The sequence below is a fragment of the Metopolophium dirhodum genome, chromosome 2, assembly GCF_019925205.1.
Source record: "Metopolophium dirhodum isolate CAU chromosome 2, ASM1992520v1, whole genome shotgun sequence".
In the NCBI taxonomy this organism is placed as follows: Eukaryota; Metazoa; Arthropoda; class Insecta; order Hemiptera; family Aphididae; genus Metopolophium; species Metopolophium dirhodum.
This window is the reverse complement of record NC_083561.1, coordinates 14,448,989-14,476,297: the sequence shown is the minus strand read 5'-3', so window position 1 is coordinate 14,476,297 and position 27,309 is coordinate 14,448,989. Positions and strand designations below refer to the sequence as shown.

Below are 27,309 nucleotides of genomic sequence, written 5' to 3'. Positions count from 1 at the left end.
ATATTTAAACCACAACGAGCGCTAGTGATTCTGGGCCCTCAGCTGTTTCAGATAGTTGGTTCACCAGTCACCGTAGTCCGTAAAGCACTATTCGTTATAGGTCGATGTTTAACCTGTATATTATCTTAAATCGTGACATCGACACATCGTGTTCACCAGTCATCGTAAAGTACTATTCGTTAATTCGTTATAGGCCGATGTTTAACCTGTCCTGTATATCTTAAATCGTTATTCAGACTCACAGATCCACCCATCCAATATGGCAATATAATATAATATATCCAAAGAGTAAATCCCTAACGTCGTTACTTGTTATTATTACTAACTATGAGGTTTTGTCAATGTTTTTTCTCGATTAATAATAATATTAAAATTAACGCTTGAGTAAAAATATTGGAAAATAACAAGACAGTAATTATGGAGAAAATGAATTGATTATAATTTTATGTCATAATTGTTATATTTAGGAATAATTTCTGCCGGTATGCAGTATCCTAGGAGAAATAAATAAGCCTAAAATATAAACGCAACTACTTGATTTTGAATAGTTTTCAATTTTTTTTTTCAAAACTACCATGGCGAAACCATCAGCGAAGAGTTCAACACGAGTTCCAAAAATGGTTGTTTTTGATTTAGGTATGCTGTTTAGTAATTTTTTGCATTACTTTAAGGATATTTCTATTTTAAGTAATATTTGCTTCACTTGGACACCCATACCATAGAATATTTAATTCCTTAATATATAATGATAATAATGATAATTTTTCTACTACAGATTATACATTGTGGCCATTTTGGGTTGACACCATGAACTAAGATAGTATGGACTGGCGACGGTGTTAATATTTGCGGTCAAGTTATTCAACGGTATTTCTGTAGTGGGAGAAATTTAGTGACTGAAACGCTATCTATTTGAAAGTATTGACACTCTTTCAAATTATTTAAATAAATACAACATATTAAAATGGTTTGAAATTGTAAGCCACAGATTATCGATTTCTTATTGAAACATTGCTGATCAGCGTATAAAAATTAAAAATATTTTTTAATTAAATAGTTATATACACAGTCAAAACATTCACGATTCACTAACTGTTCTCTTAAAGTGTTACATCCTTACATCTTACAATAAGTTAAAATTGTACATGCTTGCACAAGAATCAAGTACCCACGGCCACTTTCAAGCGCAAGACGCCCAGACACCCAGTGTACACCGGGCCAAAACGGCCTGACTGAAAAACTGTCTGGGCATATAACAGTTAAAATAAAATTTTTTGATAAATAATGTTACAATCATTTATATATATAACTGTATATTATTAAGTAGATTGTATTATAGCCGTATAGGTATTAGCGTTTAGCATGAACTCATACTAATAATTAATAATAAACACGATTTAATATTTATATTATTATTTACGAATTTACGAGGGGATATATTAGGTAAAAATAATAGATAACAAAGAAGAATACAACCCACTGCACGGCGCGCGCCCGCCGACCAGCAAACGAACGGAACACAGTAAATTGAATAGTTGATACTTGGTAGTTCATGAAAATAACACTACGATCGCTTCGGTTGCAAGATTTCCCTCTCTACGAAAACTACGTTTTAAAACATGACCGCACCACTACCACCCGCCCATCATGTCGCCACCAGTCCATATTATCTTAGTTCGTGGTTGACACTCATATGGATCCCCCTTTTCATAAAAATGGGTAAGTTTATAGTTTTTATTAGTTTTATGTAAGTACAGTTATAAACATTATTGTTGTTTTTTTTTTTTTTAGAGATGGTAAAGTAGTTGATTCCAGAGGTTATGTAGTTCAATATTATCCAGATACGCCAAAAGTCTTGAAATATCTTCAGGAAAAAAATATTGGCATGAGTGTAGCTTCAAGAACTGGAGAAACTGATGGAGCTGAGCAACTCATACAATTATTTGGTTGGAATAAATATTTTCAAAACAAACAAATTTATCCTGGTAGCAAGGTCACACATATAAATAAGTGAGTACTGAGTAATAAATATTATCGTTATATTTCATCAACCCTAGCTAATGTTTGGTTTTATTAATTAGGATAAGCAAAAATTGTAATATCAAACTGGAGGAAATGATTTTTTTTGATGATGAAGAACGGAACATTGTTGATGTAGAACATTTAGGAGTAGTATCGATATTAATAAGAAAGGGAATGACAATGCCAGTTTTAATTAATGGTTTGAAAACATTTTCGGATATAAGATCAAATGTGTGAACTGTTGTGTTATTGTTATAAGTATTATAACCATGAGTTAAATACTTTATAAGATATGTAATGTTTGAAACGGCCAACGGGACTTCATTATTGTGTTATCATGTATATTTTTTTTCTATACCATACAGATATATTATGATAGAAATATAGAATGATGTATTGCAGTATTTCCCAACCTATGGGTCGCAAAATATTTTTGATGGGTCGCGATGGTCGTAAACTAATAAGAAAAAATCTTGATTAGGTATGAAAATAAAAAAAAGGAAAATAATTTTAGCTGCGAAGTAATTAAAAATGGTTTTTTTATATTTTATTTTATACATCTATTTACACCTAGGTATAATTATAATGGAAAGTATACTGGGCCTTATTTAGACATTTTACGCCCCTAGGCTTAAAATCCATGGCGCTCAATAGATACATTTTTATATCATAGTAAATTAGTAAAGTGATTTTAGCAAAACTTTTTTAACCAGGGACCATAAAAAAATTAATTGTAAAAAATTGATTATAATAAAATATATTATTTACAATACTATATTATAGCATAGGTACTTGATTTTTTTTTTAGTGGGGGGGGGGTCTTGTACCCAACAGAAAGTTAGCAAAGCTCCATTATAATCCCTTCACTAACAGACTTACTCACTATTCCAACTCTCTTATCATCATCCCCGTCTAATATATTTTTTTAAATAATATAATATCTGGTAATTTGCAACTTATAATGTAATAAGTAGAATAAATACATAATATACCGAATAGATGTTGGATTGTGACCACCTGGTCATATCTATATTTTATAGTTTATACAAATACTTTTGTAATATTCACCAGATTTTAAAAGGCGCATTATTTTTTACTCAGTGTTTTACAAAATTACCATCATAACAACTAACTGTGTTATTTTAAATAAACATATACATTAGGTTGTATATTATAATAAAAATTAAGAAGCCTTCCAAATTAAGTATCTTAAATACTTTCTCAGAGTCTATACTCTATGAAGCATATTATACTAATTTTCAAAAACTTTTAGATTCTGAATGGAGAACAGATTTTACAATGACGTGTTTCTGTTTTTTTTTGTGTGTGTACACAATAAGTATAGTTCAATAGTAGATGCATTCGCGAGGTCAAAATTTAAAATTCCTAGTAGTATTTGGAAGATGCTTTGCTCTGCAGTAGGTTACAAGTGGATGACTGTAATGGATGGTGTTATATAGAATCATTGTATACAATAAACGATTCCGAGTGGAGACGGTTTGTCAGTCTTGGATATTTTATATTATATTTATATTATTACGGTAGCCGGTTAAGTTGAATTATTATTAATTGTTTATTATCATAATATACTTTAGAAATTTCAAGTACCCACGGATAATATTTTTTGAAATATAATGAAACTAAAATTGTTCTTCATTTAAATATTTAATTTCATCCAAATTTGAACATAAAATAACTAAAAAAAAACTGATTTTATATTATTATATTTTTTGGTTACAGAATAACCTACTCACGTGGAACCTTGTTTTAAATTTTCAATCCTTCGCTATAAAAGTTGAACATATTTTAAATTTTTAACTAAAAAGTCATTTTTAAATTTTAAATTTGATAAATTAGGTCAAAATTTGAACTTTAAGTGCTTATAAAAAAAATTTGTAACCAAGTATTTTTAGTATTTTTCAACTGCCATTGTAATAATATATTAGGAGCCTTGTATATTAAATTGTTCAGCTTTTTGATTTTTAAGAATAAAGGTAATAGTAAAGATACAATGTATTCCAGTTAAATATAAAAATCTTTTATTCCTATAAAAGGTCTCATACCAACAAACAATATTTAACTAAACTGTTTAAAAAAATAAAAATTTTAATAAAAACCTAAAGAATAAAAATATTAAAATGCATAACCATCTTGGTTCAATACTTTAATAGGTACCTAAAATATTACATCTTTATAATAGTACAAAATCAAAATTTATATTTCGACTTTTCTTTTTGTTATTTCCCAATATCTTGGTAAATAAAATGCTCATATATCGATTTAATTCTATTATTATTTTGAACATCATTTATTTTAGATTCTGAGCGGAGCGATGAACGTATTGATTTTACAATGATGTGTGTTTTTATTTTATTTATTTTTTTATTTTTGTGTCTGTCTTCACCGTTTGGGGCAGTAAAACTGCTTCGATTTTCTTGAACAGTATCTTGTTCGATGGAATTATAGGCATAAGACATTTTCGATTTTTATTCCCTATGCATTTTTAAATTAATGAAGAACTGGTCCTCACAGTTGCTCAATACCCTAGCTAGATAGCGCTGCCATATACGATTTACACGATGAGAGGATCATCAGGTTACTTTTTAGGAACATTTATTGAGGGGCTTTAGCATAGACTTAGTTCAGGAGTGAGGATTCACGGGGGCTTAGCCCCCAAAAGATCGCCAAGCTCCCCTCGAAATTTTAATGGATTTCCACCTATGTGCTTCAGATCATGTTTGTCCACTATCAAGGTGTTCTAAATAAAATCGTCTAAAATAAAAATATCAATTATTTTACCAGGTGGATTATATTATGTGGAAACACAACGCAATTTTCAAATGCAATGTTTTCAGGAAAAAGAAGTTCAAATTTCTGTATTAGGTACCTACATTACTAATGTCTAATAGTAAAATGAATCACTTTAATATCAATAATATCATTAAAATTTAAATATACTTAGTTATATCATTGAATTCAAATTTAGCACATCCATTGCAGTGACTTATTTAGACTTCCTAATGTACAGCAGAACGTTAGAACGTGTGTATCGGTTAAATATAAGAATAAGATTCTTCATATATAGACTATACCTATGTCCTATTGTAGTCTATATCTACCCAACCCCACTAACCGCAGAATGTCAGTTTTATTAATCAATGTCTGCCAATTGTCATTTACCGTCAATGCTTAACAAGCTTAATTGTTTAAGAGGGTGTGATACCCACATGTGTTGTCTTCGTCTTACAAGTGCGTAACATAGCAAATTCTATGCAAAGCAGAACACGTGTAGCTCAGTTAGTTGAAAAATTAGAGTGAATTGACCTCTTATAAAATCTAAAGGTAAGATTTTTTTCTAGACAACCTCATAGACTTTTTATTATATTTTAATTTTAAAGCAAGCTATGCGTATTTTAAAATTGTAAATTGTTTATATATCTTAAAGTAATCATAACTCGCTTAAAAACTAAAATATTATAAAAAGCCCATGAAGTTGTCTAGATAATAATCTTACCTTTAGATTTTATAAGAGGTCAATTTACTCTAATTTTTAAATCAAGGGGCCTACACGTGACTTATTCTTTTGCTCAAAAACATTCCTTACAGGAAAAACTCTCATGCCTCGTAAAATGATCCGATTTCGATATTTTTTTTTTTTTTGAAAGAGAAACGCTTCTTACAGGGCGGATTGAACTTGGATTTGCAAGATTCTATTTCCAAACCATATAATATGACCAATTTTTACAAGATTTTGTTATTTTTATTATGTTTGTTTTAAGCAACAAAATTAAAAATCAAAGTTCAATGCGCCCTGTAGAAAATTCTCTTCTTTCAAACGAAAAAAAAATTGAACAATTCTGACCACTCTACGATGCATGAGAGTTTTTCCAGTAAATCGTGCCATCATTGACAACTAACCCAAATGTCATGGGCGGCGGCAACAAAATTACATATTGCCTATATATTGCTCCTTATTAAAGACACACGAGCAGGCTCCTTAACGGAGCTACACGTGTTTGCTAAAAGTAAAATTTGCTATGTTATGTACTTGCAAGACAGATGCGGATATCACGTCCTCTTAAGCAAGTTTCGAGTGGTTAACGATGTTTACGTTTTAGTGAGAGCTTAGCCATTAGTTAAAAATACTTGACGTGTATCGGTGCAGACGAGTTGATAGTTAGGTAGGTACCTTCAAATCATTAACGTATAATAAAATTCATCGCACATTATTATGTATGTTAATTTATGAGCAAACAGTGCGTTTTATGATTCAATTTTAACTTAAAGCTGTTTAAAATTGTTTAAAATAATATAACTACCGAGTATCTATGAATGGTGGACTATAAGTATCTACATACATTGATTTGTCTATGTATAGGATTGTAACTTGTTGATACGGAATTTAGCAATTTACTCAATATAATTATTTAATTTTTAATTTTTAGCAGTATAAAAATAATAGCAATTAATTATATTTCATTTATTTTGTTCGATCATACTTTATAGGTAATAAGTGGGTGAGTAGGTTGTAGGAACCTGATAACTAATAAGTAGGTAGGTAATTACAAAATATTCAATACATTAAATTAACTAAGTTTATTTACATATTGTGATAAATATTTTACATTCATTTACGATAGAACATTCAATGTGATAAATTCATTAACAACATAATAATTTATTATATACCTCATAGAGAATAATTTTTGATTATTATTAATTTGCGTAAATATAGTCTTAACTCGTATTATAACATTGTAAACAGACGGAGGTTGAGCGATGACAGGAGGTAGGTATTATTTACAAACAAATTAAAATATAATATAATATAGGTATGTAATAGGTACATCGTAATTATAAATAACGTACTTTAAAAGTACGTTTCAAAATTTGTATAGCTGAAATTACTACAAAATGTATTGATCCATAAATAAGTAATATATACAAATTACAATATTTGTTGAAACGTGTTGAAAGTTATTACTTATTAGTTACACTAGGTCTTTGGTTTATTTTTTATTTATCTGTTGTCCTTGGTTCAGCCATACTAATACCATCAAAAGATATGTACCTAGGTAGGTACCTATATATCGGCTATATTCTTTGACCAAGTTCACCAACAGAATCGGTGTACCCAAGTACACGTTTTTATCATAATATATATTTTTAATAGGATTACTTCTCGTATACTGTATACATATCGGTAGTTTCGTATCGTGTTTTGGTGGAATACTATTAGTAGGAAGAATGCAAATGAAAAATGTTTACTTACCTACACAATACACATAATACAATATTAGGTATATAGGTACGAAGTATGAATAGTATATGATGCGTATTATAGTTTAAATGGAATAGGCCAACCTCCGATAATTTGTTTACTTTAATATGAATACAATATAACAGTTCAGTATTTCATTAGCATTAATATCGGTATTAACATAACGGAGTTGATGTATCGTATTATGTTTGAAGATGATCTAGGTAAACGGTGAGATTGATCTTTGAGTGCTGGTGAATTGCTTGAAGAATTGCGTCCCGTGTTTCTATTTTCATAATCATCTTCTTCAGAATCAAACTTATTTATAGCATTATCGTCATCGTCTTCGCTAGGTGTTCTGGGCTTAGATAAATCCATTTCTGTTGATAAATACGCAGTGTTATTTAAAAAAAAAAATGTTTGGTGTTAAATTTATTACGTTTATATTTTTGTAAGCTCAACTAAGAAGTTTGTAAGGTTTGGATATTACTGTAAAAATGGCATCCAAAAACAGCACACTTTTTCGGTCGTGGTATAACTTAACTTATAGTGTGTTAAAATCCCACACTATTTTGTGTGCTAAATAACGGATAAGATAAATTTGATTTTTAATTAAATTATTTTTTATTTTTAGGAGCACTTGTTTAAATGTTTAAATCTTGTTTGCATAATATTGTACATAATATACATTATAAAGTACTATTGTAAAGACTTTTTTGGAGAAAAAATCATAAGTGTGCGGTTTTTGGATACAACAATTTTAAAAATTGTGTGGTTTCAACCTACAAAAAGTGTACGGTTTTAACCTATCAAAAGTGTGGGGATTTGTCTTGTATTTTATCGCAAGTGTGCGGGTTTAAAAGTCAACGACTGTACAGGGGACTTATTTTAAATTTCCTTTATGATTTTCGGGAAAATCACGAAAAAAGTTGAAACGAAAATACCTAAAGGTATTTATAAATTAATGATCATTTTTGGATAATTATTTATAACCTAAGCTCTAATTACAGTCAATTTTTTAAATATAACGGTTTATAATTCCTTCAATTTGAATGTTTTTTTTATATATTTTATAGATACTGCTGTTCCCAATTTGTGAACTGTGACTCCTGTACCTACTATAATTTTTATTTTAGATTTTGAGTAAATGAAGACTGTATTGGATCAACTTTTAAGTATACATTAGTTTGTCCATTCTAATTTAAAAGAAAAATATTAATTGACTTACCATATACTCTAATATTTCCTTCGGCTTCTCCAATTGAATTTTTCGATATGCATTTGTATCCTCCTAAATCTGATTTTTTAAGTTTCCTAATTGTCAGTTTCATCTGAGCACTGTAATACGAAACTGTTAATTCTGTCATATTGTACTTGTCATTTGAAATTATCATCTCTCCTAAAATAATACATTAAACCCACATTTAATTAATTTTTTTAATACAATTTCTGTTTTTAATTTGTATGGTTATTAAATAATTACATTTTACTATGTCCATTAAAACACGTTTTCTTAATTATATTTTATTATAACATATTTTATTTCACCAACAAAATGTAGTGAACTTAAGTTAAAAATAGTCTTAATACTGGAAATTCTCTGTCGTTGATATTTTGTCCGCTATTCGGAAGTGTCCGTTATTCAAAGTGTTTAGTTTGTATGCAGTTTTTTATTTATTCTAAAAAAAACCATCCTCTATTGGGGGAGGGGGGGTGAACAAATTGTAGTTGTAATTAATTAATATGCTGTGTCCGCGGTAATTAAACTTAATAATTGTTTTCTGAAAAAATTACTGTGTCATACTATGTGATGGTGTGTACCTACTGCATCTAGATAGGTAATAAGTAATAACTAATAGGTACCCTACTTGATTTGGTATAAAAAGGTCTGGGGTGTGGAAATATTTGAGGGTCAATCGATCTTATACTTTTTCGTTCATATATTTTGTCTTGGCCCATTTTATATAAACGCCTCTGGAATATTAATAAAATGCATTTTTACTTGACAATATATACATATTTAAACTTTAAATTTAACTATTTTGATCAAGTTGTGTAGATACAGAGTAGAATTCCATGGTCAGTAAATATTTTAATCGAACTGAAGTTACTGTTAATCTACGCCTTACTAAAATTACTAAATACGATTTTGTTTTAAACTTTTGAATATCTGTTATATTATATTCTTAAGATTTAAAATTGTTTGGTTATGTATGGTTATCATTTAAAAAGATAACATATTTTCATAAATAATATTAAAAATAAAAATGCATCAAAATAATATTTTTAAACCGAGGAACTGCTCTATATAAGCCTAGGTTTCAAATGTAGGTACCTCATCAATCATCACAGTTTAGTTGGTCACTATTCAATGGATGTGTTAAATTTTAATTCAATGATAAACCTTGCATATGATATACGATTCTGCAGAGTGTAAACTGTTTGTCAGTCTTTATTTCTAAGAAATAAGGATAGTATATTATTACGTAGATTCTATCTATCTATTATAATATTCTTATCCGATACACTACAGCATCAAAAAAAATCTGTTAAATACTTAAATATAATCATAGCGGTAAAATTATATTTCTTTGATATTGTACCATGTCGTTTACTTGTGTATAAAATATGTATTGTGTAGCAGTAGAAGTTTTACCTAGTCAGACTTAGATTATTCAGATTAGATTTGTTTTTAGTTATCGAGAATAGCATGCTAATTTTTTATTTGCGGTGTTTATGTGTCTAATTAAACATCGACTTAGGTGTTTCGTCAAGTGCCAATGTACATTAGGTATGTTCTATGTGTTTCGATTATGATTGCTAAATCTAACTTTGAACACCCGTTGTTTAATCAAGTATCTAAAATGTCTATCTATAATAGTATAATTATATTTAACTAAGTTAGGTATTTTTAGAAAATTATTTCTTTTATTATTTATTCATTTTTAAGACATTTTTATCATTCATTAATTTATTCAATACGTATTCTGGGAGTACCTACCTACACTACATTATGTATCTTCTAGATTAAATTCGAGAATCAAAAAAATAATGATATAATACTATGTGTGTAGGACAAAGGTAGCTTAATTGATTTATTAGTATTTGTTTACGCTCGTCTGTATAAAATTCGTAATCTGAAATCCCTAGTTACTAATTATGTTTGACAGCTATGGAGTTCGAATTATATTATGCAGTGACTACTGATTTCCATCAAAGTTCTGGGAATATAATAATCAATATATTAATTTATTAGATGATATTGTGCACATTTGCAATGTAACATTACTAGTTTATATAATATACACACAAACAGTCTAAACTTGAAGTTTAGAAAGTATACCTACTACTAGTTAGTATACTTATTGGTTATTACTTATTACTTTTGTATATTATAATTTCTACTTAACTCCTCCCGTTATAAAATATATATTATGATATATTAATGAATATAATATTATGATATGCAATATTAACATTAGTAAATTAATTAATTATAACCAAGTTTTCGTAGTTCGTTATTATTATTATATAATATGTTCATGTGTACCTTATGTCCTTGCAAACAAGATTTTATCTTTTGAATAAATGAAAAATTTGAATTTTTATAAAATACCAAATATAGTGTAATGTATCTTTCTTTTGAATTTAGATTTTTAATTTTCACAACGGTGTCTGCAGGTTTGCTTATAAATAAAGTTTGATTTTAACTTTTAATTGAAAAATCCATAATTTTTTCTAGTAATAAATATAGCTTATGTTACTCAAGAATAATGTAGTATTCTAATGATGAAAGAATTTTTGAAATCGGTTCAATAGTTTTTTGAGTTTATTCGTTACTAACATACAAATCTTTCTTCTTTATAATATTATAAGTATAAGTATATATTCAGATAACTACATAATTATATATGTATTTATATATTTATATAGTTTACAATTATAATAAAAAAAAATAAATTTTTAAAATCGTAATATTTTTATATTTAGTTACAAAATTATTTATATTTAAGTATTTAACACATGTTAAAGGGAGGGGGGGTGTCATATCCACCAAACACCTCCCTTGTATAAGCCACAGTCTACTATATATATAATTACCCTGTGCATATCACGTGTAAGGTTTAAGCCCTATGCCTTTTGAACGTGTGTGCTTCAATCCTAAGTAAACAAATGAAAACTTAAAAACATATCATAATGATATAATAATATAAATCCCACCGATGCCAATGCGGATAATATGATATCAGATATTATATCTGAACTAATGATATTTAAATCCGTTAAAGTGGAATGTTTTATTAATGTTTTACGACTATTGGATCCGCGGACTGTTTTGTAGAAAAAACGTGAAACTAAAATCAAAAGTATACATACCTACCTACCAACATCATATTATACATATTATAGTTTATTACTTCTGTTTCTATATTATTATGTCGCGTGCGTTTAGGTTACGTATATTTTTATGTTCTATGTATTCGATCACTAGTAATTCTCTATCGTTACTCTATTAATTTGTTCTAACTTATTTGATGAACATATAATATTGCCGTAATGATACATTAGTGCCACACGCATTTCGATAAATTAGACGCGCGCGCGGATCGTATAACGGTTATACTAAACAGTGAACGCGGCGATGTCGTAGAACACGAGGAGTCCTATTTATTTGTTTGTTTTTAAAGCGTTAACTTTTCAAACATTAATTTGCTTAGCCTGTTGGCCCACACACACACAAACGCACACAAAAGTATAGAGTGGATTTTAATTGAATTGCATGTAGGTAGGTATATGGGAGATACCTATACGAGTTCACATAAAATACCACGATAATGACCCGTAGGCATTTGAGCCCCGGAGGGACGCGGTGCGTGCAACAACTACACACCACTATGTAGAGCAATACACAACGCAATGATACAATGTAATACGGGAACACAACACTACCGCCGGCGGGGTAAAAGAAAAATATATATATCGTATAAATATTCATACTTTGGAGAGTCGTCGTCGCCATCGTCATTACGTGGACATTGTACTCCACTACTACTACTACTACTACTACTAAATACGTATATATAGGTACCACCGCCGCACACTATTGGTGGGACGACGACCGACGATCGCGGGTAAAAGTTGCAAGTGATCGGGGGCGAGCGCGGAGCAGGGATTGCTGCAGGTCGGCAGGGGATAAACACCGTGCGCGGGGTGCTTTTAACCCTCCCAACCGGCACTCATACACACACACCGGTATAGCGGTGGGTACACATGATGGGGTATACTATACTATATGCACGGTATACATAGGTACCTATATAATATGCGTCTGTACACACATACACATAGACGCTACACACAGTGACGCGGTGTACCGGATAGAATTATTTGAAAAATATGTAAATTACATTTATTAGCATGGCTTTGAATAAAGTGTACACACCGTCGCGGTGGTGGTCGGAGCTTTTTAAAGGCATCGCGCGGCGGTGGGGCGAGGGTGAACAGTGAGCGGGTGAGGGATGACAGGGCACTGAGAGCAGTACAAAATTGGCCGGGGTCGTAGATTTTGCAACGCCATCAACCGGCGGCTGTGGCGGTGGTGGTAGCGCGCGCGTAGCCTTTGAACCAATACAATTATATTGTCAACCTAGCCGCTTCCCTCTTTCCCCCCCCTCACACACACACACAAACTAACAACGTCCTCACCTTAACCATCCCATTCATAATATTATATTGCATTTGGCCTTTGTGTTCTCTATTGTGTCATCACATTACAAAAAAAGGCTGGTAATATTTTTTTATTCGGACGTTAATTTTTTTTTGTCTTTATGGATTATGTATTACATGTGGTGACTAATGTATCATTGCAATTCATTTAAATTTTAAACTATTATTTTCTATATTATAATATAATTTAGAGCGGTGGTCTTCAACTGGTGGTGGGTCGCGTGAACTGCAGAAACGGGTTACGATATACTTTTAGTACTTAGTTAAAGTATATATTATATTGTAAGTACCTACCTACGAAACAAATATAAAATTAACGCGATAATAATACTAAATTAATTAAAACATTTTCTGTTTTTGCACCTATAAACTAGGTAATATTTATCAATTAGCTTTTTTTTAAAAAATATAATTGGTCACAAAAAATAAATGATAATAGAAAAATGGGTAGTTATTGTTATCATATTATGTTTGGCATGCGGAATAGTTTATTATATGGTGTTTTCACATTATTTTTAATAGAAATCACTGATTTACTAACTATATGTTTCGTAATTGTGTTTTTGTAGGGTGTTCTAATGGTAAATTGTTAGGTTCTAAAGTCACTCTACTGTTCCTTCGTTAGATCATTACTTGATTATGGATCTATAGTATGGTCCTCACAATCAATCGGTGCTACAAAAAGCATGGAATCAATTCAAAACCGTTTTTTACGTATAATTCAATTCAGATGTTGTATCGAACGAGCGCCTCACTCATCGTATCAACCATTATTGTCCTATTTAAAGCTAGAAACCCTTGTCAATAGAAGGAAAAGACTTGATCTATGTTTTATTTTTAAATTAACGAATGGGTATATTAACTGTCCTGAACTACTTTCTTTATTGAATTTTAATATCCCAAATCGTAGAACTAGGCAATTGAATACTTTTTATGTGCAACTCCAACGTTCAAACTATGGTCTAAGTGCTCCTATGAATAGATCAATGCAACTTGTTAATTATTTAAATGTTGATCTATTTTCCTGCGTCTCCTTAAAGGATTTTAATTTTTACCTAAATAATATTTTAGCTGTATAAATATTATAATCTATATCAATTACTCATAAGTTGATTTCCAATGTTATACTACTTTACTCTGTATTCTTAACCTTTTTGTTTTCAGTGAATTATTTTCATAAGTGTCTCATCACATACATTACTTAAACCTGTATATTTACCAAATGGATACTATCTGTATAATTGTCTTATTATTATTTTAAAATTAGTGTTCATGTGATAACAAATATTATTATTATTATTATTATTATTATTACTATATTATATAATTGTAGACGTATGTCTATAGTAAATGTAACTGGGTTCGCCCGTTTAAATTATACAAATAAATAAATAAATAAATAAATAATGAGAGACTTAAATATAATTTTGAAATATCCATTCAAGAGTAAATTGAGTTGAGTTCAGCTTAAAACGGTTTTCGAATGAGATGTTTTATCATTGCATCCAAATTGAATATAAATATATTAAAAATAAATTGTCATAAAATATAGGAGATTTGATTAAAAAAAATGGTTTCAAGTTTATTTTTATTTAATTATAATAATTATTAATTCTTATATATTTACCCGATTCTCTAGTCCAATAATTGATTGACTTTGGCGACGCTTCCACATAGCATTGAAGTGTGATGTCCGTTTTCTGAGGTGCTCCCACTAGTTGATTTGGTACTTGAACCAATGGATGAACTGTAATGAAAAAGTATATTTAAGTTTCTGTATTTTATGATTTATAAAAACATACTTAAGCGGAGTGGGTTTATATAATAAATTCATTGAATTCCTACCTCCCACCGCCCCAGAAATCTAGAATATTTATATTGCTACATTTCACTCGCTCGCACTCGCTGAACTGTTTTATAGGAATTTCATTTTCGACAAATATGTAAAAGCAAACTTATTTTGTTTTATCGAAAAGTTATTTTAGGTTATCTTAAAAATTTAGTTACAACCTACAATGTTAATTTGCCAAATTGGAGCTACCAACTTTTTGATAAATATTGCATTTTGTTTCAAAATAATATTCATTCCCACCCTTTCATTCGTTTCTTCTTTTCGTTAGATTTACAGAGAAATTGAAAAGTAACTAATTTTGTCGGCTTTCAGATGAAGTAAGTTTTTAATTAAAAACTGAAAGTTTCCGTGAGACCAGATTACAAAATCGATTTCCATTACTTATGCAAGTGTCCCCTTGGCATCTGTCCGGTGTTAGTGATACTTGGTTAAATATTTGAATATTTTATGAAAACTTTGTTTCTTTTTTGGTTTTACATTAATTATATTGACCTTCATCACGGAGATCTAAAAACCGAATTGGCATAAGTTATGTTAAATTTATTTCTTGGTTGGGTTTTGTTTTATAAAATATTTTAAATAAGAGGTGACAGTTTACAATTTACATTCATTGTCTTATTGTAAAATTGTTGAGTTAAAAATTATAATAAAAAAATATTGTTCTTATAAGAGATGAGATGATTAAATATATATTATATTCTAAGAACCAATATAAGTACTTGTTTTTTTTCAAATCTATATATATTATAGACATAATAGTATCTATTATAGTTTTAGTATCTATATTATAAACATTTTCTTGTTTATGAACAACATATTATGTTGAATTAGGATTTTAAAGAAAAAAATTTACTTTAACATTATTTTTTTTTTTTATTGATCTATAAGCCCGATATCTATGGCCATTAGCTGTTAGTAGGGTTGTATGTGGTGGTGGTAGGGTTTTGAAGTGGTGGGTTTTTACACGTGAGTGTTTGTGTTTGGCAGAATTTTTGATTGGGCACCCGTAGGTATCTGCCATGCCCGGGTGGGGGATGGCGGCACTTGTTCTCCGGACACCGTGACTTGCCTGAAGAAAAATGCCACCCATGACCAAGGAATCGAACCGGCGCCGGCTGCGTCGCAACCGGCGCTTTATACCGCTCGTCCACTCCGCCCCCCTTTAACATTATTATGATTAACTCTTATGATCAAATTTGATATAGGTAGTACATTGCATAAAAAAAATATTTTTGAATATTATAATATTGTTGTTTTTTTAATGTTCAAAATGTATTGCACATTTTTGACATCAACAACAATTTTAGGTAATAGCTGATCCAATCATATTATAATTGTTTTATTCACCCTGTATAATATATTAGATTAGCTGACAGAATCAAATATCATTGTTATTAGTTTAATTTTTTATAAAACAAATAGTTTTAAATTGAACACTCAATCTAATCTTCTTTGTAAAAAAGTTTGAAAATCTATGTGTAGTCTATTAATAATAATTAATGATATGCTAAGTTTTTAGTGTCACAGGCTGATAATGAAAAATAATATATTGTAAAAACTGAAATGCAGGTAAAAAATAAGAGCAATGTGAACAAATGAAAAACACTAATTTTCCTATAGTAAATCATATAAAATTCTGTATGTTAAAGAAAAAAAATGTCCCTATGCAGTATATTCTATAATCATAATAATATAAATATCGTTATGTTGATCAATTTCTACACACAAATGTAAATTCTTATTCGTATGGTGTTTTTGAAGTTTTCGTAAAAATATTTTAAATAAACATGGGAAATAAAGTATTTAGGTATGCTGAAAAGGTACCAAGATATTTATGCATAAGGATAGTATGATTAAACAACTTCCAAAGTAATTAGAATTCATGGAAAGGTTACTTCAATACATACAGAAGCACCAAATAAAGTTGTTAGTGAATAATCTAATTTATTTATAATTTGATAAAAACACGTTAACTAAATGTATTATTTAATTACAAATATAAGATAATTAGTATATTATCAAAGGATAGAATAATTTTGACAATAAATCTTAAAATTTGAATATCATACTCAAAATAAGTTTAGAATTTTACTAAAGCCTTAATGTATTACATATAATTTGTGTTCATATTTTATTGTTCAATTTTATTTGTATCAATCCACTTAAGTTTCATATTTTTCATGTTTCCAACATTTTAAAAGTAACACATATAAATAAAACTATACAATTATTGTATAATATGAATTATATTATTTTTGATGATTGGCGTAGCTAAATTAATAAATTTAGTTTAATCATAATATTTAGAAGTGTGGTATAGTATTATAGTTAGTAATTTTTTTTTTGATTAAGACGTTAACTACTACTTTATTGAAAAATATCTATTGTTTAACATTTATTTTTGATTTTCTGTAATTTAGCATGGAATAAAAAATATATAATTACTATGTGATTAATAATTTAATATGAAACAGTCATTAATTTAAAAACTATTAACGTTTTTGAAAATGTTTTTTCACTTAGTTTTTGTTGTATTTAATCGTTACAAAACAACATTTTTGAAACTTTTTTATAGTCACCATTTTTTAAGTTTTACTTTTAGAATGACAACATACATGTGATATTTCATATTCCTAAGCAGAATATTATTTGAAGTATTTTGATGTATAAAATCAAATTTCTGGTAAGTAGTTAATTAGTTATTAGTATGTATTTGAAGTTTTTACGAGCGGAGTCTGTAGTGGACCAACATTTTGCGGGGTATCCACTTCACTCCGTTCATCAAAACTTTAAATACTTATATCTCATAAGCTACTCGTTAAAAATTCGATGTTAATATATCGATCTACTATATTAATTTACAGTCAGACTACGATAGATGATAAAAATATAATGTGATACAATTTTACAGGGCTTGAAACCGTAAATATTTTTTCTAGTCCTGCAGTTTTAGTTCGTTGAAAGATTATGATTATAGTAATTATAGTTTAACAATTATTGTGAACATTTTTGGGATACGACAAAATATAGTTAAAACTGAATAGATTTAGTGCTTCACTCCCAATTGTAATATGTTTTACAGGACACGTTATTGTAAATTGTATATAAATATGTATTTTATGCGTTGATTACTTAGTTAGGTATAGAAATTATAGATTATGGTTTATATTTTGTTGTCATTTATTGTTAAAATAATGTTAAAATAGCATTTGGTAGGTAAGTACCATGTATAGAAAATAAATTATCTGTTAAAAATATATTATTTTGATTAATGTAGGTTTTTAATGGGTATCTACATTGAAAGGGTGAGTTGGGATGTAATTTAAGAATAAAAAAATTATTTTGAAACTAATGATAACACAATTTCGAAAACGTATTTATTATATACGGTTGTTTCTATCTTCCTCCTACCATAGTGGATGGTAGTAGACAGGAGTGGTTTGTTCGACGACTATTTATTCCAGGACAAATTCCATTATAGCGGCCAAAAACGTCAACGGACTCTAATGAACAGCCCTTTTAAACAACACATTCTATGCAGCAATACCACCAAACAGATTAACGTTTGTCTCGTCACAACCAAGACAACTAGTATAACCCTTCCCTAATTAATTATTGACCATTCACCTCGTTCACCAATGGTGGTGACAAATGTGTCGTATTTTATATATGGTATTAAAACTGTCAAGTTACGTTACGTTATTTACTGGTTGTAGACTAAAAAAGATTTATTAACATATATTATTTTTATGGAGTTAAAATTATACACTAGTACATAGTAATACACATAGAAATTCATGGTGTTCCAGAAGATAATATTTTCAAATAATTATATGGAAAATAAAGGCTCACATAAATAGCATATATAAAATAAAAAAAATATATTTCATGAGAACATAAACTGAAATACTTAACTTAAAATTAATTAATACTTATTAATTTAATTCTCCAACTATTAAAATAAGAACAGAGTGAATAGGTGTACGATTACCATATTTAATAAAGTTAATTTTCAGAATTTTATGGTTTTTGAATTTGAAATATAATCTGACTATAAGTTAGCAATTATTGAATATCGATCTGTTATAAAAAATAATATAATATTTGCACATTAATAATTGTGATAAGTAAAAGTAAAGGACGAATGTGATTATTTTTATCGTTGTATAAATAAATAATTTTCTATTTTGTTACAGAGACATTTATTTAATAATTTATTAATTATTTTCACAATTTGTATTGAATGTGGTATGAAGAATCAGCATATTTTAACACATTCATGTGTCATTGTTTCCCACAAATCATTTTTGTACTCAACAATTTTATACCTAATTTTTGATAATAATTAATCGAATAACGTTATCAAAAACAAGTATTAAGTGTATAATTTGAAACTATTTTTTAGATATTAAATATTTCTGTTTCATAGTATACATATAGATAAAATTTGGTTATTAATGATTTTTTTATTATTGTGTAACTTCTATCGTTAAATATGTGACTTGCATTATATAACTAATTTATATTAACTAATTAATTTAGAAATGTGAAGTGGTCAGCGTATATTCGAATTGAAAAAATTAATATTTAACCCACTATTTTATTCACGTTTGCTTAGCACACAATAGGGATCATCAACAATGCTTTACCGGCTTCATATCCACCCTTCTACCTAAAAAGTGATTTGTGAGGGGGTAATGGTTTTTTTTCTCCATTTTTGACGAGTTTTCTATAGTAAAAAAATAGCTCTCGTCGACAGCTGATTCCGTTTTGTACTGTATATCAGCTTTTATACAAATCAATATATATATTTTCTATGTATAATATATATATATATATATATATTTATTTTAAAAAGAGTGAGAGAGAATGATAGTAGAGATGGACGTTATTAATGCTCTTTTATACTTGAACCGTTTTCGATACCAGTGATAAATGCCAATCAGACCTAACCCTATCGGGACGAAAAAACTTTAAATCTGTTTTACTGTGCCATTGTTGAACGATCGCCAGGGGATGCTAGGTGGAGGAAATTACGTCGATTTTTCTTTTTTCCTCTATGTACCATAAAAAAATAATTTTTCAGCTGTATCTTTATGTATAATATAATAGAATGTTATAATGAATAATTCATATAAATATATACTTACAATGAACGTGAAGCATCAGTCTTTTGCTAACTGATGGTGGTACACCGTTGGCCGCAATGCAAAGGTATGCACCCATTTCTGATCTTGTCACTTTTGATAAAAGTAATGATTCCCCTTCAACTGATGTCACTGAGATAAATTAAAAAAATATATTTCTATAGAATAAAAAAGCAAAATATTTATAAGAATAATATCTTTACTATATTTTACTAATAATTATAACGAAAGAAGTTTAATTTTTTTATAAAAAGAATCACTTTTTTTATACTCTTTTATACTTTATTTTTAATTTCTATAACATAATATAATTATAATATATATATATTACTATATTAGGCTTAATTATTTTAGCTATTATAGTTCGTTATTATTATATATGTTAATAAGTATTTTATTTATGATATTATAATGTCTAAAAAGTTGTACGTTCCTGTCCATAAAATTATTTTGTATCATAGAAAACAATTATTAATATGTTCTTATTATGAATTTTACCAACAGAAACCGGCTAATACACAAATACGTGTTTATAGTTTTATTAAGAAGTTCTAATTTATAAATAACTACTTTGGTTTTATATAGTATAAAAATAAAGAAAAAAGTAATAAAATATATCATCGAAAATAGTTATTCAGTAATTTATGTAGGTAACTGGGTAGGTACTATACGTATTTTGGAGATTTAAATAAATTTCAATAATATGTACTTTTATACCTAACCTAACCTAACCTACATACTACATAATATCATATAACATTATAACATTATAATTTAATACGATGATTTTTTCTTGCTAATTAGCTTTTGTTGTACCCTATAACAATATCATTATAAATTAGTACGATGCATTTTGTACATTTTTAAGTAGATATTTTGTAATTTATTATATAATAATAATAGTAATAATAATAATAATATTTATTGTCACCAAATTATAACAATTACAAACAATTTATGAGTAACAAAACAAAACAAAAATTACATTAAAATACATTGGTTCTCTTTTCAAAAGCTGAGCTCATTATATTACTCAATAATACTAAAAAAAACGATGATATAGAGTCTAATACCAATATTATCCATTTTTTTATTTTAAAACTAATAATTAAAGGCTCGTTCAATAGCACTAAATACCAACCGAGAAAGAGTTTAAGTTTCTAACGTAAACTTTGGCTTGTAAGTTTTCTCTTCTAACTGATATTAGTTAGTGGTATTTGCGAGTTTTTACATTACATTGATTAAACTATAGACTATACTTTTTATTGTGTTGAATGGATAAAATCAATTATAAATTTGAATTTTATTACGTGAAACGTTATGGTTGCGTTGAAATGCCACTCATCTTACTTTTAGTTTTTACTGTAGTTCCAGTTCTAACAATAATATCTCCTCCATCTTCTCTTCTCCATAGTATCTTTGGTTCAGGATATCCTCGAGCTTTGCAAATCAATTTAGCTGAACCACCTTCAGGGATCATCATATCTCCGGACGTGTCTTCATATACGATGTCTGGTGGTATAACTACTTCTAGAAAAGCACTCTACAAGCAGATATAGTAAAGGCAGTCAATAAAAAAAAAAGTATATTTATATTTTAGTAAAGTAAAGTAAAGTTGCAGTATATTTTACTTGGCTTTTCATTGGATCCGTATTAACTTGACACATATAAGTGCCTCTATCTTCTCTCCGAACTGTCCTAACATTTAATGTCCATGTGTTATAATCGTTGTGCGTGACGGACAACCTTTCGTTGTTCGTGATAACATGTTCATGGATAGCTAATATAGCCTTCGTATCTGCTTTAATCCAAGCAACCTGAGTACAACCAACCATGTGTTAGAAACATAGAGATATCTATAATTCGTCATCCACAGCAATCATAAGTATGTGTTAGTGGGTTTTGATGAGTGTAAGTTGAATTAGTAAATTCGTTTTTTGACGTTAAAAATAATTTAATATTTCATAGTTAATACAAATAAGAACGATGCAATTTTTATCTTCATACTTATGATTATTATTATTGTATTAAACTTCGTAATTATTAAGATAGTAATAATATTATTAGTCTACTCTAATAGTGCCATTTGTGCTATACAAGTGATTTCTTCTATAAAATATTTAAATATAATAGATAGTGCAGAAAATATACATGTGCTGGTATGTGCTGTTTTGTACTAAAATTGGGGTTTAGTATTGGATCAAAAGAGACTGTATACGATACGATGGAAATCCATTACGTAATGGGATTTGGTAGGGTGAATAGACGCGTATATTCAAATGTACAAACATGGTACTAGAAATGCTTGGCTTTTTTTAACCTACTTACTTTTCTATTAAAAAATGGCCCTTTGTAAGAACTATATAGATACGATTGGTTTATATAAAAGTATAGCACGCATTGTATTAGGAGGAATAATACATGTATATTTTGTATTATGTTTATCTAAACTCTTAATTTAAAATTGTTTTACATACATTATATAATGTAAATATGTTAAACTAAACATTTCATGTATAAAAACTATAAAAGTAATGTATTACTTCTATATGAAATTCAAAGTTTTTTTTTGGACCATCATGTTTATTATTAAAAATTAATTGTATTCAAAACTTATCATACTAGTAAAATTAATAGAATAAATTGTATTAAATATTATATATAATTTCATTATTAAGTATATTTTTATATTTTATTGGCCATTTTAAACGTTGAAATTTAAATATTTATGCTTAAGAGCCAATAAAGTACATATTTACAATTCAAACTTCTCTACATTTAATTAAAATATAATTAAGTAATTTAAATGTACGTTCATAATATAAGTAAATCATTTTAATTTTGAAGATTCTTTGAATATATACCTAATACGGTACAAGGTACCTATTGTATCTTAAACCTCTAAACATGTTTCAATTTTTGTATTCAAACAATAAAATTAATATTCCACAAGGTAGAAATGACCAAACAAGCTTAAAAGAGAACATTTTTTTCCGCTCTACAACACTTTTTAGTGTGTAGGTAAAGGTTTATTTAAGAGAATTGGAAAATTGGAGCTGACATTTTTTGTACTCTTAGGATATTGTGTTTGCTGGTTTCTTAAAATTACTTTTTGGTCTCTCAAGGCATTGTGCGCCGTTGTGTCACATTAAAGCTAACGTTCCGTAGTCATAACTGAGCATTTTGTTTACGACGGCGTTCTAAGTAGGCAATCGAGGTGTCTTGATGAGTAGAGTAACTATTTCTTTATAATTTCTTTGTGTTTACTTACTTATCATTTAATAAAAAAACATTGCAAAAGTGCCTGTTTAAATTGAAGTGGACGAGTTGATGTTTTTTCGTTTACACAATTTATATTTCTTGTGATCGACTTAAACTTTTTTAAGGCTTGAAGTTTTCGGAATTCACCCTGCGTTTATTTTTTGGGTAGGACGTTGATGAAAAAAGGAAATTGAGAAATGTATTAGGAATGAGAATTTTACTGGACTACAGGTAAAGGATAAGCCACCATCGTCTCCTCGTAATTCTTTGTTACATTTATCTGTTTATGTTATCGAAACATCAATGGCGGTGTTTTCGTACTCGCTGTCGACCAAATACAATATTGTGTAACTTTTCGCCCTCCCTCATTTCTTTATTTTTACTATGATGGGAAAAAGTATAAAGCTGGGTCGATCACGTTTTGTCCCTAGTAGAAGTTTTGGCAACTTACCACCATATTAGAACTCACAGCACGAATGAAAATCGTTTTTCATTTTACCTTATGGACTATGTTAGATGATATTCAATATTAGAGTTAGCAGACACATACATAATATGCAGATTTAATTTGGTATAAAATATGCGTTTCTAAATTATTTTTTAAATTATTGAATCACTAAGAATAACTGTGTAAAAAGATATTTATTAAATAATTTTACTATAAATATAATATACATCCAGTTAGGAAATGTATACATTTTTATTTTTATTAAGTACCTACATAATATGTGTAAAAATATATTATATCGTTCTATAAAAGTTTAATCCCAAATGTAAGAATGCACATACTTTTTACACACGGACACATGGTGATTAGTGCAACCATATTTCATTTTACTATATTGGCCTAACTAGAAAACACAATAGGCCACCCCTTGTATACCATAGGACATTTTTTAACCGATCTGTTAATAGTAGTTTTAGTTTGGTATAAGTATCAATACAATTTAACGAGCGATATCTTTCTTCGACATTTTATTATTGCATCAAACGTCGGTGGATGATAATTACGTATATTATCCATAAACTTGTGAACTCGACAGTTTTTTTTTTAGCTTTATTCGTTGGCCTAAAAATAATACACCTTTGATTCGCCTTAAATCAAATTAATCTTTTATTTCAACACGTAAATATTGTAACGACCATTAAACGAATTGATTGTATATTACTACTGGTTAGTATTAGCAGCACGTATATTCAATATAATTCCCCTCGTAAATAAAATCTTATCTGAGTAAACGACACACGTAACGGCGGTGGAATCATATCTTAATCGTTTGAAATCACGTTGAAAAGTCGTACTACCTTATATCCATAACTTATTTTGTTAATTTAATAATATATTATACAACAATATTGTAGCGAGTTCATATTATACTTTTTACAATGGTTATTTTGTTAAATTTTAGCCTTTAGGTAATATCGTTATACTGCCACAGCGGCAAAAATTCACGACGAAAAAAATATGTTCAAACGCAGCGTGGAAGTTTATCAGACTAGTTAATGTGTGATAATTTGTAATATTTTTTGAAAAGATCAGTGGAGGAGAAAATCGACTATATCAAATATTGTAAAAAAACGTCGGCGTGAGAAAAAAAGCAAAAAAGCTGCGGTCTGTCCACTTTGCTGTGATACACGTGTATGTATATTCCTCAGAATTATTTAATAATATACGTCATGCTTGGGATGAGTGTGTCTCGGATGTCGGGACCGGCTTGTCTGCGATCTCTGATAGAGGTTGACAAAACGACGCACGTAAAACGGTTTTCATCGCTCTGACGGGGCCGAATGCGTTTTCCGGTCAAACAACGATAACTGTAACAATATACCTAACGCAGCGGTGTTTCCGAATTGTGTGCCAAAATCATTGTCTAAGTAGAATTGCGTGAGTGGTTTTCTCGTGATAGAGCCAATAGTTGTGTGCGTGGATTTTCCGCTACACAACTGATTTGCACAAACTACGATCGACATACTCAATATTCAGTAAAAATGATCAGATTTGTAAATACCAAAATATTTAAAAACTAAAAAGAGCAGAAGTGCCTATATGTCTAGTTAATAATCGTGTCTTATAAAATATTTGATAAGAAACTACAGTTTTAAGTTTGTAAAAAAAAATGTTTTAACATTTTAAATTCGAAAGATTACAAATTAAAATTAATTTAATCCAATAAAATATAAAAATAATTGTGCCAAACATTTTGTATTCGTCATATAATCGATCTGGGTGCTAACTATTATACGCTATTATTTTATATAGATATTTGTAATTTTTATAAAATTTTAATCATTTGTAATCGCCATTCATCATAATCTAGATCCATATCACAGTTTATCGAATTATTGACTAGCTATATTTCGACATACCTATTATGTGCAGGTTGGCAAAAACCGGTCTGTTCAAACTTTTATAAATACGCGTACGGAACTCCGCTGTGTCGGAAAACATCGGTGAACGCAATGCGGGGTTATCGACCAACATTGCTCTTTGTTGGGCAGAGAATATGTTTCGGTGACCGCCAACGTAGAAGTGTCGCGCCGATGAATAATAATGGTTTGGGGGGCAGGGACCGAAAGCGGCGAAAACATCGCTCACCCTCGTCACACACTTTCGCCGGGCACAAGGGCTCCTTATTCTAACCCCTTCAACAGTTTGGTGAGCTTCAGAATTATAATGAGACTCGTCGCACCGCACAATGCACCCTTTCAACGAACTATATTATATATTTTATATAAGTATTGAGATTTGTCAAACATTTGCTCGGGTATTGCTTTCGCCGCGGCCGCTATACCAACTCATACCCTTACCGGACTTACGCTGGTTGCACGTACTCTCGCCCACCAATACGCACTTATTATAAGTTATACAACTGGTCTATAGTCTATATATCAATCCGAGACCCATCTTCTAACGTACCCGCATCGAGTCACGCGTGTGCTGGTTCCAGTCGACGGAAAAATACTAGAAAGAAATCTTTTTCTGACAGATTGTTTAATTCGTTCATGTCTCGTGATTCGTAAAATATTATTATTTTATTCAATTTATCCATACCGTTGTGATGAGTATAATATAATATATATATATTTTTTTTATTTGATCATTAAGCCCGGAAACTATGGCCATTAGCTGTTTGCTTGTTTATTTGTAGGGAAGGATACTGTTGGTTGGTAAATACGTGTGTGTAGTTTTTGGCAGATTTTCAAGTGGGCACCCGTAGGTATCTGCCATGCTCGGGTGGGGGATGGTGGCACTTGTTCTCCGGACACCGTGACTTGTCCGAAGAAAAATGCCGCCCATGGCCGAGGAATCGAACTCGGGTCGGCCACTCCGTCCCCCAATATAATATATTATTGTAATATATAAGTGTCATTTAAAGTCACTCGTGTTCATCAATTGTCGAATGTTTATAGGTATGCCGTTATACCTACTATTAATTTTATGCCGATTATCTACTTCAAATACTCAGGTAAAAACTTAAATTCATATTTTTATAAGATCATTCATATTTTTCACAGTAGTCTCTACAATGGAACTTCATCTCATCTTTTTTTATTCCTTGTATATGCTAACAAAGAATAACTATTTTAGTTTAGAAATCTTAAATGATTAAGAACTTAAATTCGAAATATCTTAATAAATTACAATAGGTCTGATTTCTCGATTTATTTTTAAGTTTTTATATGGTTTCATATTGAAACAGTCCAGTTTCTTAATTTAATTTAAATTTATAAACGCTTAATAAATCGCACATACATCTACAGTTATATTAACGTTATATAGTTTCATTTGAAATAATGTATATTGGATAGACCTAACCTAACCTAACCTAACCCATGGGTTGCGATCCACAATTAGATAGAAACAAATAAAAAACACATACTGCAGACTGTAGGACATTACTAGGTACATATCTTTTTCATGAAACAATAAGTCATAACATTTTTTATGAGTTTCATAACTAGATACGTTTTAATTTACCACAAATCAAAATTGTCTAGGATATATTATTTGATAATTAACGCTTCGCTTCAGTTTTTAT

At 29.1% G+C, this 27,309-nt stretch overlaps 2 protein-coding genes across 4 annotated transcripts in view; one reads left to right on the top strand and one right to left on the bottom strand.

Annotated features, from left to right (window-relative positions):
* The first annotated feature begins 131 nt into the window (after positions 1-131).
* Positions 132-2,797, top strand: LOC132939842 (magnesium-dependent phosphatase 1-like). Of its 2 annotated transcripts, none has more exons than XM_061007239.1 (6): positions 132-288; positions 468-636; positions 776-806; positions 1,690-1,719; positions 1,792-2,010; positions 2,082-2,797. In XM_061007239.1, the coding sequence occupies exons 2-6, from the start codon at positions 576-578 to the stop codon at positions 2,257-2,259; spliced, it is 519 nt and encodes a 172-aa protein (XP_060863222.1). In that variant the 5' UTR covers positions 132-288; positions 468-575; the 3' UTR covers positions 2,260-2,797. The 2 variants fall into 2 exon arrangements, with proteins under 2 accessions (XP_060863222.1, XP_060863224.1); XM_061007241.1 differs by having other exon boundaries at positions 135-411.
* Positions 2,798-6,543: 3,746 nt separating this feature from the next.
* The window catches only part of LOC132939839 (lachesin), a 197,684-nt gene continuing 176,918 nt past the window's right edge, over positions 6,544-27,309 (bottom strand). For both annotated transcript variants that reach the window (XM_061007236.1, XM_061007235.1), the window contains exons 4-9: positions 21,640-21,825; positions 21,359-21,551; positions 20,012-20,140; positions 14,637-14,756; positions 8,511-8,681; positions 6,544-7,662 (exon numbers count right to left, since the gene is read on the bottom strand). In XM_061007236.1, coding sequence (XP_060863219.1) covers positions 7,430-7,662; positions 8,511-8,681; positions 14,637-14,756; positions 20,012-20,140; positions 21,359-21,551; positions 21,640-21,825 — 1,032 coding nt within the window. In that variant the 3' untranslated portion in view covers positions 6,544-7,429. The remainder of the gene's footprint in view (positions 7,663-8,510; positions 8,682-14,636; positions 14,757-20,011; positions 20,141-21,358; positions 21,552-21,639; positions 21,826-27,309) is intronic.